This window comes from Pogonomyrmex barbatus, unplaced genomic scaffold (assembly GCF_055798465.1).
Source record: "Pogonomyrmex barbatus isolate J1 unplaced genomic scaffold, ASM5579846v1 scaffold11, whole genome shotgun sequence".
NCBI lineage: Eukaryota > Metazoa > Arthropoda > Insecta > Hymenoptera > Formicidae > Pogonomyrmex > Pogonomyrmex barbatus.
Window position 1 is genome coordinate 404,785 of NW_028297107.1, and position 18,119 is coordinate 422,903.

Sequence of the window (18,119 nt, forward strand, 5' to 3'; positions counted from 1 at the left end):
CTTTTTACATCGATTATTTTATCATATTTGAAGAATTTATCGTCTCATTCATTATTAAATGCAATAACAATTGGTCATTGTCCATGGAAAAATCGCTCTTAAGAATTAAATTGTATTTTAATATGCTTGAAACAAATAAGATCGTTGCACATTATAAGGATTATCAGGCATTCATTGACAAAATACGTTAGATTCAAATATTCTACCAACTACATTTCAACTTCCGACATAAATACATTGTCAGTATTGAAAATATATAACTCATGTATATTAATTTCCCTGGCGGAAAAAAATTTCTACAACTTTTTAAGTAATAACTTCACCGAACTAATTAGCATAGTATAAAATACACGAAAATCAGATGCAGCACGAAAAGAAGTTTTAAAGCCAAATTACGCTAAAATTATAACTTTATGAAAAAATGTGCAGTTTCGGACGCTTTCTTCATTTGTTTTTGATAAGCATACTATGACGTAGAAATCAGTTTTGTTTTTACGTGTAGTTACGGCAAACTTGTAGTTACATGTAATTTCTATCAGTTTTTGTATATTTATTTATGACTTATAGATATAAATCTACACAATAATTTTCACTTACTCGAGCTCACTGTATCATGGTCATTGAATGATAAATATTATATTAATGAAATATCGAGAGAATGTTTTAGCGATTAACATCGATCATATTTTCTTCCTAATTTTGTTAATAATTGTAATATTTATTTTATAAATCTTTGTAATACAAATAAAATTAATGTATATTATAAAAAATTATGCTTTTTATTTCGCGAATTGTTTTCGAATTAACAGACTGATTTAATACATTTTCCATTTTAATATGACATATTTCATAAATAATTACAACAATATTTTATCAACGTTTTTACTTATTGTTTCGCCAAGCATAAATAAATAAAGTCTAAATTTGGATAATCCTTGTTGTAAACATATTATGAAAAGTTGTAGAAATTTTTTACGCAAAACTACATCTTATTACATTTACAAACATTTCGTAATATTTTATAGTATTTTCTATAAGGTTGTAAAAATGCGTGAATCAGTAATAATCAGGTGTCATCATGTAATTCAATCATGTAGTTATTTATAGATTTTTTTGCCAGGAATAGACCTTCAGTGCTAACAGTATATATACATATCAAAACACAATCTAGAACTTCAGCTTAGTGAAGTAATTAATAAACGAATCGTTCGGTTTTTATATCGAGATCTATAACTATATGCTAAACATTATCTGCATTGACAGAATCTTATCAGATTAATCACTTATCGAGCAGGATATAACAATTTCTAGTTGTGTGAAGTATACTTTTATGAAGTCTTATTTAATATATCTTCATGTAATGATCAAGTTTGATTTTCTTAAGCAGGTTATATGAACGCGTTGCAACACCGATCAGCGCTATATCTAACAATTCGTTTAATAATTCTCTTACTAATTCTTTATTAAACATATAACTTGTATCATAATCTGGCAAGATATTGCATTACGTTTTATCTCAAAGCTGGCCTCTAGTTCGTAAAATACAATAAAAAAATCATATTTGAATAAATCTGAGGAGAATTTTAGTGTTGCGAACTCCTTTCAGAATTCCCTTTTTCGCTGAACTGAATAAAAAAATATAACAAATTTTTGCTGTCGTTGTTACAACTGTTCTTAATCGCAACAGAAATGATCGGAGAGGAACTTATGATAAAATATTTTTATCCTATTTTTATCCTATAATTTCGTTTTCACGTAACATGATAAAGATCCGGACGATCAACATTTAATAGTTATTTTTAACATCGCTTCTTATGCTATTACTATTAGATGTAACAATCGATTGTTAATCAAGTCCATGTTTATATATTATATGAGAGATTAATTTTTTAGGCTCTCTATCTATAATGCTATCTATAATGCTATATACATCGAGGAATATTATGCGCGTTTCAGGAATGTTGACGAAATCGAAAACAAGGGATATACATCCCATGTGTAGCAATAGCTTCAAATCAAATAATATAAATACTATTAGTGCAGCATAGAAACCGTTCAATATTCACATTCTGCGACAAAGAGCTCGAATTTGGCTACATTTAATAAGTTTTGTTCGTTTTTTTTTTGACATCTTATTTTGTTTCTTCCATTTCGTTTTTTTAAATATTATGTATATGTACAATATCTTTCTTACAACTCGTACAAATTACAACAAAAAAAAAGGTCAACTTAAAGTAAAGATACCAGTACTAAGAGGCAGCGTAATGCTTGATATATATATATATATATTAGTATGAGTGATTTTTTCCTCTTAAGGACAGACAGATATAATTGGCTCGTGAGCGCATAAATAAACAACAGATCATACATTATTTTTCTATATGCTATAGTAAATTCGTTTATCAGTTTATAGTTGCCTATAAGATAAATTGTCTCATTGACAAAATTCTGTTAAGGTTAACGCTAATAAAACTGAACGGTGTCATTCCGATCAGCAATATTAGCGAAACACATTGGGTTCAAAGACAAATCTATTTTCTTACGTTACTACATTATAAAATTCGGTTAGAGCATAATGAGATTTTTTATGTTATCAATTACACATCGGCGCTGGAACTCAATTCTTAATAGTAGTTATATAAAAAAATGAATTTGTCTTTAGATATATCTTTGTTTTATATACAGCAAGATTTTTCATGTCTTAATTCTTAATAATGATATACTGTAGCATTCAGTTTCAATATCATTCAAATGTTTTTTTTTTTATAGGAACCAAAAATAAATAATTGCAAGTAAAACTATATGACAAATACGAGAGAACGATGGGCATAGTATGAATCTGTAGATGTACTATTTCTTGTCAATAGAAGAAATGTCAACAAATGATTGGAATGCAATAGAATTCAAAGTAAATTCCAAGTACATAATCCACTTGCTTCTTCATATGTTCAAATTTGATATTAAGATAAGGATAAACACATCATAATTGTAATACTACATTGTGATATTAATTTAAAAAATACAAAAATATGCAGTTGTGTACGAATTATTAATAACAAATTTTTTTTATACTTATTATTATTAAATTAGTTTATTATCAAATTGTATAATTACATTTGCAACATGTCAGTTTAAGAGATCTAATTTTTGTTTCACAATTCTAAAAGTTCTTAAAATTACATTTATTATAAAATCTTAACTCAGATTGATATAATTTGTGTATATATATATATATATATATATATATACACACACACACACATACACATGATAGAGTATTTCAGACAGAATGTTACAAAATAAAACACAAAAATACAAACATTTTTTATTAAAAAAAAGTATATAATTAGACATTTACGAAGCTACAAAGATTTTCTTATTGCACATTTAATTATTTTTGCTTAATTGACCAGTTAAGGAAATAAGTATATAATAGGATACATATTATATCCTATGTTGTTTTGCTTACAAAATTTCATCTAAAATTATTGTCTTGCATATACAAGAAGAGACAAAGAAAATATCCGTACTCTTCTTGTTCTTCTATATCATTTGTTGACATCGGTTCAACGATACCATACTCCGTTTACTGTGTCTACATAAAGACATGTTATGCAATATAATATTTATGAAACGTAAATTAAGCCAAAATGCAACGACAATCTTTCGTTTCTTTTAATCTTTGTAAATTGAAGCGTTATAAATTCTGTTTTGCTTAACATTTTTTTAAATTGAAACACTTAGATCTTTAATCTTTTTGGAAGTTAGGCTTTCCAATCCTTTCATAAGTTGGAATGTAATTAATTATTGATCTTTCTATAGATTCTCTAAAATTGAAATACAATTGATTCTTACAATTTTTCTTTTAAATTGAAATTTATAAGAATAACGGATATCAAAGATTATATCGTAGTTCACAAGTATATTTAAGATTACGTTCTAGAAACAGTACATTTTGTGTTAATTTTTTTCTCATTTCTAAATCTTAATTCATCAATTGACGCTTTCTATAAAGAGATTTCTCGAGATTTAACACGTCAACTTTCGTATTTGTCATTATTTTTTCTGTCACATACGCGCGATTTGTTGCAGGATATACAAAATATGCCAGATATATACCAGAAGTCGCGCATTGTTCTTAAAAATGCTTTAGAGTCATACTCAAAGATTTATAGCAGATATCTCATTTTTAATATTAAATCTTCGACATATATTTGGCATAAGAGACTTAGATCAGCTATTTTACTTTTCAAGAGAGGCAAACGAAGGTATATTAAATGCTTGAATCAGAATATTAAAAATACTCATTATACTTGATAATACTGACATTGAATATTTAATCAAAAAAGAAAAAAGAATAAATATTTTAGAATAGATATCTAATATCATGTATATTGCCCTTTTAGTGCGACTTCTAGAAACTATCGCTCAAACTATCGTATGCACATTACAGTCATTCGCAACTTCATATCCACACTGATCAGCTCCGATCAACTCACTTTATTTCAAGTCCAATTCCACTTCTGGGCTTTCCAGCGTGAACGGCTTTAGGTTCTCAACGATGGGCGTCTGATCCGGATCGACACGAATACGGATCTTGTTAGTGTCCAGAGAGCGCGGCAGTGTGCGCGGTAGATCGTCCTTGTAGGAAGCCACCGCTGACATGGGCGACGTGTATGGTACATAAATTCGCACCACGTCCGGGCTAGGTTGATGCGGCGTCGCCCGCGGCGTCGGCAATCCGCCGCTGCCTGAGCTCGCGTTTGAAATATTGCTTTGAGTGTCTAGGCTGTTGTCCAGAGCCTGAGAACGCGTTGCCGAGCTGAACACCGACAGGTCAGCTGTCGATGTCACCGATGTTTCAGCCAATGACCGGCGAGAGCCGTTAGGAGACGCACCTTCATCGAGACTTGGATCGAAAGAAAATTTACTTCCTGCAAACACAAAGTCTTCGTTAGAGATGCAAGATTGAAAAAAATTGAACACCAAATATTTAAATAGAGAAATATTAATAGACAATAAGATATTAATTTATTAATGCAATTATTAATAGGTAAATATTAAATTTTCCAATGATTTAGTTGACTTAATGATTAAAGCAAGGTAGCATTAACAGATGCAAAGTACTAATGATGAAAATTATTATTGAAGATATTATTGAAAATTGAATAATGCATCATAATAAATTTAATGATTGTTCAATAAGGCTTTTATTTTTTCATATTTAATAATTGTAAAATTGACTTAATAATGAAATCGAACAGAATGGATATCAATTGTGTTGAAGAAATGATTCTAGTAATGTAGGATTTCTTGAGTCACATGCATGGATAGAGTATGTTGTGTTATAAATCATGTAAGACTTGGCTTTGTTAATTTAGATACATTTATTAAATATAAACATATATGAAAAAAAAAAAGAATGCTCATAAAAGATTTATCAACAAATCTTCCGAATGAAGCACATCTCTGAAGTGCATTTATGTGTGAAACATTATTTATCTAGTATTAATATTTTTGTTTACTACTTTAATTAATATATATCACGATCTCTCTTCCTGACTCACAGTATCGCATATTCCAAAATATAATCGCAGATTAACATTATTATTTTATGATACTTAATATCATAAAAAATATCCTACTTCCGTTACTCATTTCTATACAAAACTGTCATATGTAAATCATTTTGTACGACTATGTACCATCTTACAAAATATATTTTTTATATTTTATCGTGACAGAAGCCTCCTAAAAAGGACTTTCTACAAACTATATTCGAGAGATTTCGTAAGATCTCATTAAGATCGCGGCACGGTATTCGTCGCGACGAAATATCTCCGCTTACAGCCTAGTGTTGTAGAGAACTGTTATCCGAACGCTTGCATCAGTATCATTCTCCTCCTTGGACTCGCTGCCACGTTCAATGCGCGAGGTACTGTCTGTACTATTATCGTGTAACGTATCATGATTATCTCTAAACTCACCGCCAAGGCCACTGGTCGGTTCGACAGGCGTAGTACTCTCCCTGTCGTCGTCGATCAGTGCCATGTCCCTACGTTGTGCCACGGATTCTCGCATTACATGTTGAGCTTCGCTAAATTCCTCGCTTCGCCTTCCAACCTAGACGAATATAGGGAATAAATCATCACAATACAATTAAATCATTGAAGGAATTCACAGCTTAATGAATATTCAATCCTGATGTATAATGTATTATTTTTTCCCACGTACTTTGTCATAAAATTTATTGTATCAAAAAGATTGTCTATTAAAATATTAATAATATATTGATATTACTATTATAATAATATCGATAGTATTGTGGTATCTGTGTTTTGATATATTTTTTGCTAAATTTTTCTGTAAAAGTAAAACAGGATAAATAATTACTGAGCTGGTGTGGCTTTTAATGAAATTCCGCATTATCTTACTTTGAAGAGGTAACATTTAATTTACATGAGTATATGTTCAAATAAATTTTGTCTACATAGGATTGTTTAGATTGTTTAGATTGTTTAGGATTTTGTTTAGGATATATACATGTATATATATATATATATATATATATATATATACATTTTTATAATATAAAAATGTTTATAGGATTTTCTTATTCACCCTTTTTAGCTTTTTATACTGTTATCATATCTATCGTACCTATTGTTGTAAGCATATCTGATACTTGTTTATAGATAAAAGACCAAAGGATAATATTTTAATAATACCTTGCTGGTAAATGAAGGCTCTTTAAAAGTGCCAAATGGAAACCGTGGTAATTCATGCGGCATTGGGGGACCCGGATAGTCTAATTTGGCACGTTTTAACTCCTCTATACTACGTTCCATCGTGCTTATTACAGTGTCATCGTCAAAAGAAAAGTCTTTCTCCAGCTTTATTTGCAGATAGTTACAGAATTCATCAAGGCTCTCCATTGGCATCAGATAGCGTTTATGCAGTTTCATCACAGTGTATGCCATCGCTGGTAATATGCGATCGCCATCCAACAAAAATATGTCCCAAATACGGAGACCGAGACTAACAGGAGTCTATAAAAAATAGATTAATAACTCATTATTTAATATTATAATATTTAATATTACAGATATGTGTTAATATTCTATATATTCCAGAATAAAATTGTTACATAGAACATTTTATACGACTTTGTACCTTATAAAATTTATCTTTATACAATTAAATCTCTTTACGTCGAATTCCAAGTTATAGAAATTATATCAAATTATAGAAATTTTTCGAGTTATAGAGACACAGAGGAAAAAATTTAACTTACAAATGTTCAGACACAATTTAATAAAATTAACAACCAGGAAATATTAATAATTTAATAAATTAACAACCATTTTTTGATAATGATAATGATAATGATAATGATGATGATGATGATGATGATGATGATGATGATGATGATAATGTGTGTGTGTGTATGTGTGTGTGTGTGTGTGCGCGCGCGCGCGTGTGTGTGTGTGTGTGTGTGTGTGTGTACACATAACTATACATATTAATATTGAGCTAAAATATTTTAATTCAATATCTATAACTTCACAAAATAATATTAAATTAAAAAAAATAATATTTTATAACTTTCGAAGAATACTGAATATATAATTTGCGTTATACAAGTAACTAATGCGCTTATAAACATAAATACTTTGATTTTCTACTTTCAATTTATAGAGATTTTCCCTAAAGAATTAATAAAAATTTGAATTATAGAAGTTTTCAAGTTAGAGAGATTCGCGACTGTGTGTTATAAGTTGTAAGAGTTTCCTATAAATTAAATTTAACATGTTGAACTTTATTTGTACTGGCTAATATTAGAAATAATCATTATCTGAAGCTATATATTATAATAGAAAATTGAAAATAAAAAAAAATGTCGCGAAAAATTCTACAAACAAAACAAAAGATTAAAAAAGAAAAAAGATGGTAATGAAATGGTTGTTTTAAAAGAGAAGACAGTTTTATCAGATTTAAAAAGAAAACCTACTCTCTCTTGAAAGATAACAAAAAACCACTTCAATGCATAGAGTATGGAATCGCAGCCACATTTGTCCATCTTCCGTTTCAGTTTCGGCAAAAATTTGTTCATTATCTTGTCATGGTGTTCTATAAAGCGATTTAACTTTGGAAACCCATCTACGTAAAAGCCTGTAAAATATATTGTGCATAAAGAACTTCAATACAATAAATACTTATTCTGTCCAGAGGTTCATAAATATAGTTGATCTGACCTTTAACATTTGAAGTATATTATGCATTTTTTCATTTATGATATATTTAGAAATCTGCGTCAAAAAATTTTTTCCTTATTTTTTATTTTCTTACCATTCATCCATATTCAGGAACCTATGGACAATTTTTAATCCTCTGATATTCTCTTTTATAGAGAACGTGATATTGTCTAGAAAAGTATATCGTTAGAAAATTATTTTTGTATAGAAAAAAATCTAACCATGCATGCTGTATTTTTGATCGGCAAGTAACACAGAAAGGCCCCAAAATGCATCTTCCTCATCCATGTAAAGTAACAACAGGCCAGCTAATACAGACATTCCTTGACAATATCCTACTTCCATGTTATACATACTGTAGGCAGCCAATACGTAAAACATGGACTTTTGTTTTATACTATATCTCTCTCTGAAAAAGATGATTATTCCTTAATTTTTTTCAAACTTTCATGATTCAAAACACAAACATATTATTTTTGCAGTAATGTACCTATAGTTAATATGATCTCTGTATTGTCTGGCGACATCGGCATCAATCTGCCGTATTTCGGTAGACCATTGACGGGCTAGTTGCAGCATCTCTTCATATTTGCCGGCTTGCTCCTTTTTCAAATTTTTTACACCTAGAAGTAGGGCCCATACTTGACCACGAAATCTGTTAGGAATTCCTTTGTATATTCTACGACGTAGTTTCTCCTTGGTTGAGGCACTGTCCCATTGCTTTGTCATTTTCTCCCATTTTTTCAGCCTCTCCATCTCCACATGATGCAATTTGATCTCGTATGGATCCGGCTTCTGTGGTAATCTTTTATCGCTGCGATAAGATAGATAGTGATAGGTAGATGGTTATTCAAGATGATTAAATAGAAGAAATTATATATAAAAATGCCATATGCATACTGTATGAATCCATATCTATCTGTAGTATGATAGACCTCATAGCCAGGATCCTCCCAGGGATCAATTTCAGCACCCTCCCGTCCACGATCATAGCAACTGAAAATCCTATCGCGCTCTGCGGCAGATCGTTTCAATAATTCTTCCTCATTCATCCCATGTAACAATGCGCAACCAGATTCTTACAAGCATGCCGTTACGTTAATAAATCCTCCTATCAGCATCCAGCTAAACAGCTTCATCTATAAAGAAATGTAAGATGTACATAATAACAAATGCAAACTGAAATCAGAACCTGATCACTGTCTGATTTGATTCTGTCAATACATAACCGAACTCGAGGCGTATTTACATATTAAAATCTCTATTAAATATTCACGTATTAAAAGATTTGGGAAACAATTAACATAAATAAAAACGTGGAATACGTGTATGTGAGATTACATATATCTCGTAAGTATCTTGTCAGCGTCCGTGCCACCTTCAACGTAACAGATTTCGTCATTAAACCGTCACATTGACGGCTCGATTGACTAGAAAATCCGTTATGGTTAAATTTGATGCTCGTCTAAGAAGTCGAGCAGGCGCGAAATAAATCTTTCTATTTTTTAACTAACTAGTACAGACAAAGTACACGGCACAACATTTCAATTCTTTAGCCGCTCGGCTCTGTTCTTCCTCGAGGAAGATATCAGCGGTCCCCCCTATTCTCCTTGCGATTCCAGCGCGATCTCACGGCGTCGCTTAGGTTAGGTTAGGTTATGTTAAGTCCATAGACATAGTATAGATAGATTGAATTCGCATACACTTGATCGAAAAAAAGTTAAGATTTGTGAACCATCCAATTAATTGTAATTATTTATTTTTTTTTCATCATGTATTTGATCGAAATAATTAATCGGAAATAAATGAAACTGATTTCTATGAAATCATTCGTATTTTGTATAAAAAGTTATGAAGTATCATTAAAAATGTATATCCAGATAATTTTAATTAAATATTTGAGTCATGTAATTGATCGAAATATAGATTTCAGTCCAGTTCTGCCAGACGCCATCGGCAGTCTCTAGTATTCCAAATTAAAATCTATATGATTTTTAAATGTTTAATTAAAATTATCTGGATGACTCGTTTTCAATGACACTTTATAATTCTTTATAGACTCGAAATCTAATATACGTGATGAATTATATATTTTCTGTACTGGCAGTGAATATCAGAACGTAGCCATAATAGTATTATATAGAGATGGATGTACGTATGTACTTACATATGTCCATTACATAACAATCGAACTGATTCTAACCTGCAAGAGCCAACGAAATCGATCGATTAATGCTGCTTTTAAATCGTAAGAATTGATTCGTGTTTGCCTCAACTTACTTTGCTTATTTATCACGCTACTTTTGTCTTTATCATCAAGACGTGCGATTTAATTCGATTGTTTCTCGATTTCTTATACAAGCAATAGATCTGTTTTGTTATCAACAATGTTGTTATATTGAATTTGTTTTAAAGGCTCCTACAATATGTATGAAAAAAATTGCATAATTATATTTAAAAGATTCAAAGATTCAAAGATAATCTTGTTTTTTTTATAAAATTTTTTTACAAGTTGTAATACTTCTTGCATGAAATAGATGAATATTCACCTTTAGCAAGCCTATTCTTTTTAGAATTACTTGTACGGTTTTTATTTCCTCTTTCTTTTCATGTTGGAAAAAAAAGAAAGAGATGCAGGAAATTTGGCTAAAAAGGATAGACCTAATAGCAAAAAACCTATGTAATTGTAATATAACTATAATAATCTTGTTAAAAGTTCTAAAAAGTTATAGACTTTTTTTTTATAAGCCTACAATATAGAGTTTAGAACATTATTGATCTCATTTTTCCATCTAATGAAAATATATTCATGAAAATCTTGATAAATTTTTCAGTTTGATGGGGTCTATCAACTTCAAAGCTATTGGAACCTTGATTAGGCGGAACTTGATCAGTGTGATATTCCCTACGGCTACAGTGTTATCAATTTACGCAGATTTGAAACACACAGCTCGCTGGAAACAACAACTCGCTGCACAACAGGAAAGTGAAATTGCAAAATATGGGTCTGTCGCATAAACACATCTGGAAGATGTATTGGACACTTATCTTTCCTTTTGCTGGTTTTATGCTTGGTCATAAGATAGACAAGATGGAAACGAACCGAATGACAATGTTTAGAGATAAATCAGCATTGTATGGTAGAGAGTTAAAGCCTGGAGAATCTCCTTCCTGGCCATATTAATTCTATCATTATATATCACTAAACTTAAATTACAGAAATTAGTCCTTATGTAAGTTAATAAATAAATACAATGAATTACAAAAATTATAAAATATCTTTTTAATATATATATGTATAGTAATTTAAATTAAATGATGAAATATATTTAAGAGCATGTATATGTAATTTGTTTTTTTAATAACAATATAATTTGATAAATATATATAGAATTATGTAACATATATCACTGCTCAGTACAATTTCATATCGAATTGAAAATAAATACAGCATTATTTTACTAATATAGATTCAATACGTATACACACATCAAATTATACACATATATATATATATATGTGTGTGTGTATATAGTATTCTAAAATTATCAAGTGTCCTTTTATTGACAGATTCTGTAAAATATTATGAAATAAAAATTTTTATATAAAATTATTGAGATAAATTGAGACTAATAGTTTTCAAACGAAAAGTTTTGAAATTGACAAATGGGTTTGCGGAACATTTGTGTGTTTAGATATGGATAATAATATCGCACGGCACTGTAACGGCAGTGAAAGTGCCATTATAGTGATTCAGTTTTTTTAATATAATTCTGCAAGCAACAATAAGAAAATTACTTTTAATTTATTTTGTCATTCATTTATGATTATTTAATTTACTATACATAATTATTATATATAAAAATTAATATATAAGAATGTTAATATTATAGAGTATTAATTAAATCGAATTACAGAACTATCAGATATGTAGTGTACACATAAGCAGACGAATGAATGCAGATAAATCAGTATGCAAAAACATCTACTATTCGAAGTTCCATATCCAAACATATAAATTTTTCGCAAATGGAAATTTTTCGTTTTAAAATGTGTTTCACAGAATCTGTCAGTAAAGCAATATCCGGTAATTTTGGAACACTTGTGTGTGTACCTGTGTATACGTGTTGTTGTTGAGTTTTTTTTTTTTAATTGATACGAAAAAATATCAAAGAGAGAAGTTGTTTGCTTCAAAGGAGCAAATATTATGACAGTATTTTTTTTTATGAACTACATTACTATGTTAATTAAAATATGCCATCCCATTTAAGAAATGGGAATTACAGAAAACATTTTGTATATACAGTATCCGATAATAACTATATATATATCTCTCGTAAGTAAATAGAGTAGGTTGAATAGAAAAATCCTTTCGAATATTCGTGGATCTGTATAAATTAACAATTACTTAATTATTTGTGAAAATTATAAAATGATGACAAGACTTTTCCATTCAACATAATCCACTCTATTTGCCCATGAGAAATTATTACTGGATACTCTACATATTTACAAATCTCTATAAAAATTATATTACATTTGCATTATTTTAAATTGATTGAGATCATTCATAAACCTTCTTCAGAAATTCTTATCACTTTGAAATAAGCAAAAAATTAACTCTCGAGTCATCAGATTCTTGTTTTAGATATTATATTATTTGTAATATCGTAAACGTGCTAACGAAATAGAGTGAATCTTTTTGGTTTTTTCTTGACTACTTTGGTTGTGACAGTATTGCACTTGACGTTCTCCTTGTTTCCGGCTGATTGTTTGATCATTGAATTATACGCTTCGCGCTTCTTTTGCAGCCATTCGTTTGACTCTTCGTTCCAGGAGACTGGTCTGTTCTTGAATGTTTCAGCTAGATTTGGGCGATTTTGCTTTTCGCCGATTTCCAAATCGAGATATGAGGACAATTTCCCTTCGTTATCAACGTTACGTTTTATTTTACCTGGAACATTATCTGGCTTACAATCTACGAGTCCATAATCCTGGAACTTTGCTTCCTTTTCCTGCAAAGCACATATATTATCGCTGACTTTCCGGAAGATTTTATCTTCCTCGATTATATATTCAGATTCAACTGTTTGCATTTTTTCTATAATATCCTTATTTCTGATTCGTCGCTCGCTTGCTGACCGCATGAACGCAGACGGTTTTTTGTAAATCGTTGGATTAAACAACTCCGACGTCCGCACAAAGGATGACTCTCCACTAGCAGCTGACAATGTTGAGTTTAGATCATTGTACTCTATCTTAGGTCGCCCTTTATACTTTATGGAAGCGTATGAATGAGTCAGTGTTTTTGAATAGGAGGATTTTCTTGACAATGAATTGCTCTTTGAGTGCAATAGAGATATTTTTTTACTAGATTCTTCATTTCTTTCTTGTGGATTAATGAGAGATTGCAGGTTTTCTGAAATCTTTGTTTCTTTTGGAATCTCTATTTTTTTCAGAATCTCTACATTTTTCGAAATTTCTGTTTCTTTTGATATCTCTACTATTTTCGAAATCTCTGTTCCTTTTTCAATCTCTATTTTATTCGGAATCTCTACTTTTTTTAAAAGCTCCATTTGTTTGGAAATTTCTGCTTTTTCGGAAATTTCTTCTTCCTTTGGGATATTTTCTTCCTCTGCGATTTCTTCTTGTGCAAACTCATTGAAATCTTCACAGGATAAAATTTTTGCAGCTTCCTGCAGCCTCTTTTCCACGACTAGCACATCTTTTTGATGTTTTATCTGCTGTCTCATTTTATTTTTGAGATTCTTCTCTATAATCCTGAGTTTCTTCTCTCTTTTGAATAATTCGCTTTCTCTAATTTGTAGATTCAATTCTCTCTCCCGTAAACATGCTTCGTGATGTCTCAGCATCTCAATCTTTTGCAGCCAGTTCTCCTTAAAGATTTCCTCGCTGATCTCTTCGGGCGATGGAATCGATGCAGTGCAACCATTTTTGTAACCGTGACAACAGAAGTCATTCAGCTTGTTATCCAAAGAATTTTCGCTTCTCTCATCGATTGACATCAAGTTAACGTGTTTGAATTGTGCAGGATATACATCCTGAGGTTTAATCGACGTTTGAAATTCCATTTTCTGTGCACATAGAAGTTCATCAGAATGACAAGAATTCTTATCATTATTATGTTTAATATTTTTATCAAGGCATTCATTGACGCATTCAGTTGCATTTTCGTTCGTTATATCTTTCATAATTTTTATATCAATCAATTTGCTATTCTCAGCAGAAAACTTTACGAGTTCCTTGCATTTATCATGCGAAACAAGCGACGCATTTTTTTTGTTTGGTATATTTTTCTCGGATATGTTTTCGCTCTGGATATTTAATCGATTTGCGACGTTGATATCATTGATCTCTTTAATTAAGTTTTCCGCGTCGGGCATGATGTAGGTTTCGACTTTGTACAGGATTGGTTTCATGGCTGATGCTGTGTTAATACTTTTTAATTCTATCGAAATCGGATTACGTTGAAAATTTGTTATGCCGAATGATTATTTCTGCAAATAATGAATAAAATATTATTTATTAAAAAAGCATAAAAATTAGGATATTATAATAATTAAAAATTACGTAATTTTAGATCTTTGATTAAGAGTATAATATAATTGTACAATAGATGTAATAAATTATATAGGAAATCTAATCATGTCTAGATCTCACATTGTGATTCCACACTTGATGACATGTACTATCAAGTGCAATCAATAATATAATGCCAATATAAATGAATTACAGATAAAAATAAAATTTTTTACATGTGTATTTAAAAAATTATTTTTTGAATATGTGTGATTTATTAAATATCTCGATATTCCTTGAATTATTTGCAGTTAAAGTTATTTTGCTATCCTTTTAAATTTTGTTTTCTTCTTTATATAGACATTTATAAGACATTTATAAGAAGAATAATAGCAGATATGCAGCTATATTTTACAGAAATAAATAATGAAGATTGCATAGACTTTCTTTTTGATGAATCAAACAAGAATGCTATTCAGTTATTCAAATTCATTGTGAAAACGTATCTCTATATCTATCGATAAAATAAAATTTATAAGAATTTTATGGATCAAATTCGAATCCATAAATGGAAATAAATAATCTATCACATCAGATTTTTAAGAAAAATGCGATTAAAATTCTTAAAAAACGTATTTTTGAGAGAATTTTAATTTCATCTTTTTAAAAAATCCGACGTGACATGTTTCATTTATGGATTCAGCGTGATAAAAACTGTAAGAAACATTTATTTTGATTAGAGTTGCATATCAAAATTTTTTTGTTAATCAATGTTATCTTTAGTCATTGAAATGTATATATATCTTCAAAATATTTAAAATTATAAATTTACTATAAATTACATATTTAAAGTATTCAAAATCATTGTTTTAATATTATTTACATATGTATTAAAAATTATCATTATATTTACTAATAATAATTGTCGATAATAATTGTTGTAATTAAACATATAAATTTTAAATTATATTAACTCCGAAAATATATATTTAAAATTAATTCTTTATCTATATACATATGAAAAAAATACATGTTATATGCAATGTTATATGCATGTAATAATGCAAGTTTTATTAAACAAAATTGATCCATGAAGACAAGAACACTGGAATTCTTTTTGCCACTTATTTGTCATAATTCTTTTGAAGAAACGTAATAAACAAATCTGGATGGATTTCGGAATTAATATAATTAATTTAATATGCACGGTGCCAATTATTAAAGTGTAATTGTTACGTACCGAGATTATCGTAATTCAACTGCAACTTTTAGAAAATATGTATAGCGTGGCGTCAGTAAGTTAAAATGAACTTTCATTTAACTTCGTCTGGAACGTTGTTCTCAGATATGTAAGCACTACGTTCGTTCGGCTTGCCGGTCGGATACTATCTGCGATGTGATTTGTTGAGTCCGTTTTAAATCCCAGCCCAACAGTGGACCATGCAGCGCATATTTCTGACATCCTACCTGCGTCTCCCACACATATAAAAGGTAAGAGTGTTACGTGACGTTTATATTTTTTCGACCCATCCTTATGAATAGGAGAACCTAGAGGATAAAGCCATAAGGAAAGTGCCAGTTAAATAGAAAGATTTAACAGAATTCTACATTTTTACTTTTGTCCTGTGGAATATTTGTGAAATATTGATTTAAAGTATTGTTAAAAGTATTGAAAAATAATAAAACAGTATCATTTTAAAATATTATAATTGTAAAATGTTACAATTATGAAGATATTTAATTTTAAAAAAATTTTAATGTATTACTAAATTTTTTAATTTTTATTAGTTTTAACCTTAAAAAAAAATTTTTCTTTTACTTGAAAAGAAAACGCAATTACTCTAGATTAATAAGTTTTCAAGATTTTTATCATTAACTTTGAAAATATCGTTTTTGAGAAAATCGACATGGTTAAAACTTTAGAAACATTTTTAATAAAACTTTTGCACCTAATTTGTTACATTAAAATCATATAATAAATTTTCAAATTCTTGAAAAAATTGTTGTTCAGCCGTTTCTTTCTCTGTTTTTGCTTTCGGACTTCTTTTGAGTTTAGCAATAAATGTGTCTCCGAGCATTAGTTAATCTCAACTTTAAAAGTTTCATAAGCACAATTACTTTACAATGATAAATATATCTATCTATGTATGTATTAATGTGTTTACTTTAGTGTGAGAGTTTACTGATATTTTACGATTTGTCACAGGCAAGCTCATTCTTCAAGTTCCATATGTCATTCCATTCAAACTATTGATCTTAGAAACTATTCAATAAATTTCTAAAACATACCTTTTAAGCATATATTTCATGATAAATTTGTTTGACTCATTTTCCTATTGTTAGTATTGGTGGACCGGAAGCAACATTTTTTCGTAATCTACAAGCGCTACTGGCAAGACAAAGCAATTCAGAGTGATAAAAATACTTAAAAAGATATATGCTTTTCTGTTAATAAATCAATTTCAATTGCTAACAATAAATAAATTTTATAATATTTTGTAAGAAGGTCCGGTCAATCTGGCTACTAACACGTAATCCGCCTGATAAATAAATAGTAATTAACTATTTGGTTATATCCGGTGAATCTGGCTATTTTCTATTATCTGGTGGAAAGAATAACAATTATATTTAAAATGTGAATTTCAAATGTAACGAGTAATGTAATCAGTTAATAACATATACCGTGTAAAAGTACATATACTGATGAGAAAGAGAATAAACGTGAACACCAACGTGTATCAATTCAAAAATTCTGAATTCTGGACAGCTCTGTTTTAAAGAGAAAAAAGGTATGTACATTAAAATAACTAAAATAATAACGAGGTGATATTTTTCATAATAAAAATTTCATGAGTGGGATGGTGAGAGTAATCGATTTTCAGAAATTGCTTATCGATTTATTAAGAGAGGAAATGCAGATGAGCGAGTTGCGTTGCAAGTTCGGTAATTTAACGACACGTAGTTCGCGATACAGAGCATTTATCTCGAATTTATATATATATATATATATTCAATTAAACGAGTTAACTTCAAATAGTTACTTTTTAAAACATATATATTCCCCATACATATATCTTTTTGAATTATCAAGAATCCCAACTAACCGATTAAATATAATGATGATATGATAATCAGTTTCATTGTAATTCTATTATAGTAATTCAAAGCGGATCATCCTTACAAAAATTCAATTTAGTACTAAAGATTGTTATTTGAATGCTGAACAATAATGCCCTTAATAATATTTAAAATAAGTAACTATCTTTCGATATTAGATTTTTACAAGAGCGTACATGTCATTAATTGCATTCGGAGTGATTAAAA

General features: G+C 29.4%; 3 protein-coding genes across 9 annotated transcripts; 1 reads left to right on the plus strand and 2 right to left on the minus strand.

Moving 5' to 3' along the window:
• Positions 1 to 23: 23 nt before the first annotated feature.
• On the minus strand, positions 24 to 9,889 carry RN-tre (USP6 N-terminal like RN-tre). Of its 4 annotated transcripts, none has more exons than XM_089070883.1 (8): positions 9,770 to 9,889; positions 9,156 to 9,394; positions 8,746 to 9,069; positions 8,477 to 8,664; positions 8,012 to 8,172; positions 6,729 to 7,049; positions 5,988 to 6,123; positions 24 to 4,934 (listed from the first exon to the last, which is right to left on the minus strand). In XM_089070883.1, the coding sequence occupies exons 2-8, from the start codon at positions 9,305 to 9,307 to the stop codon at positions 4,501 to 4,503; spliced, it is 1,716 nt and encodes a 571-aa protein (XP_088927009.1). In that variant the 5' UTR covers positions 9,308 to 9,394; positions 9,770 to 9,889; the 3' UTR covers positions 24 to 4,500. The 4 variants fall into 4 exon arrangements, with proteins under 4 accessions (XP_088927009.1, XP_088927007.1, XP_088927008.1 ...); XM_089070881.1 differs by having other exon boundaries at positions 9,597 to 9,855; XM_089070882.1 differs by having other exon boundaries at positions 9,581 to 9,855.
• Positions 9,878 to 11,531, plus strand: LOC105431511 (NADH dehydrogenase (ubiquinone) MNLL subunit). Of its 4 annotated transcripts, none has more exons than XM_089070900.1 (3): positions 9,896 to 10,003; positions 10,363 to 10,503; positions 11,090 to 11,531. In XM_089070900.1, exon 3 carries the CDS (start codon positions 11,257 to 11,259, stop codon positions 11,437 to 11,439), a length of 183 nt encoding a protein of 60 aa, XP_088927026.1. In that variant the 5' UTR covers positions 9,896 to 10,003; positions 10,363 to 10,503; positions 11,090 to 11,256; the 3' UTR covers positions 11,440 to 11,531. The 4 variants fall into 4 exon arrangements, with proteins under 4 accessions (XP_011644041.1, XP_088927026.1, XP_088927025.1 ...); XM_089070899.1 differs by having other exon boundaries at positions 9,910 to 10,003; positions 10,314 to 10,503; XM_011645739.2 differs by lacking the exon at positions 10,363 to 10,503 and having other exon boundaries at positions 9,878 to 10,003.
• On the minus strand, positions 11,515 to 18,068 carry LOC105431513 (uncharacterized). Its single transcript, XM_011645743.3, has 3 exons — positions 17,085 to 18,068; positions 16,036 to 16,343; positions 11,515 to 14,773 (listed from the first exon to the last, which is right to left on the minus strand). Exon 3 carries the CDS (start codon positions 14,693 to 14,695, stop codon positions 12,935 to 12,937), a length of 1,761 nt encoding a protein of 586 aa, XP_011644045.3. The 5' UTR covers positions 14,696 to 14,773; positions 16,036 to 16,343; positions 17,085 to 18,068; the 3' UTR covers positions 11,515 to 12,934.
• Between the last annotated feature and the right edge of the window lie 51 nt (positions 18,069 to 18,119).

Bases quoted from the DNA above. Each gene is read 5' to 3' on its own strand.
- LOC105431513 (XM_011645743.3), bottom strand. From the start codon at position 14,695: ATGAAACCAATCCTGTACAAAGTCGAAACCTACATCATGCCCGACGCG.
- LOC105431511 (XM_011645739.2), top strand. From the start codon at position 11,257: ATGGGTCTGTCGCATAAACACATCTGGAAGATGTATTGGACACTTATC.
- RN-tre (XM_089070883.1), bottom strand. From the start codon at position 9,307: ATGAATGAGGAAGAATTATTGAAACGATCTGCCGCAGAGCGCGATAGG. The intron at 9,070-9,155 runs GTATGCATATGG...ATCTTATCGCAG, and splicing joins GATAGATATGGATTCATACA to CGATAAAAGATTACCACAGA. The intron at 6,124-6,728 runs GTATTATTAAAA...ATATTCGTCTAG, and splicing joins AGCCTTCATTTACCAGCAAG to GTTGGAAGGCGAAGCGAGGA.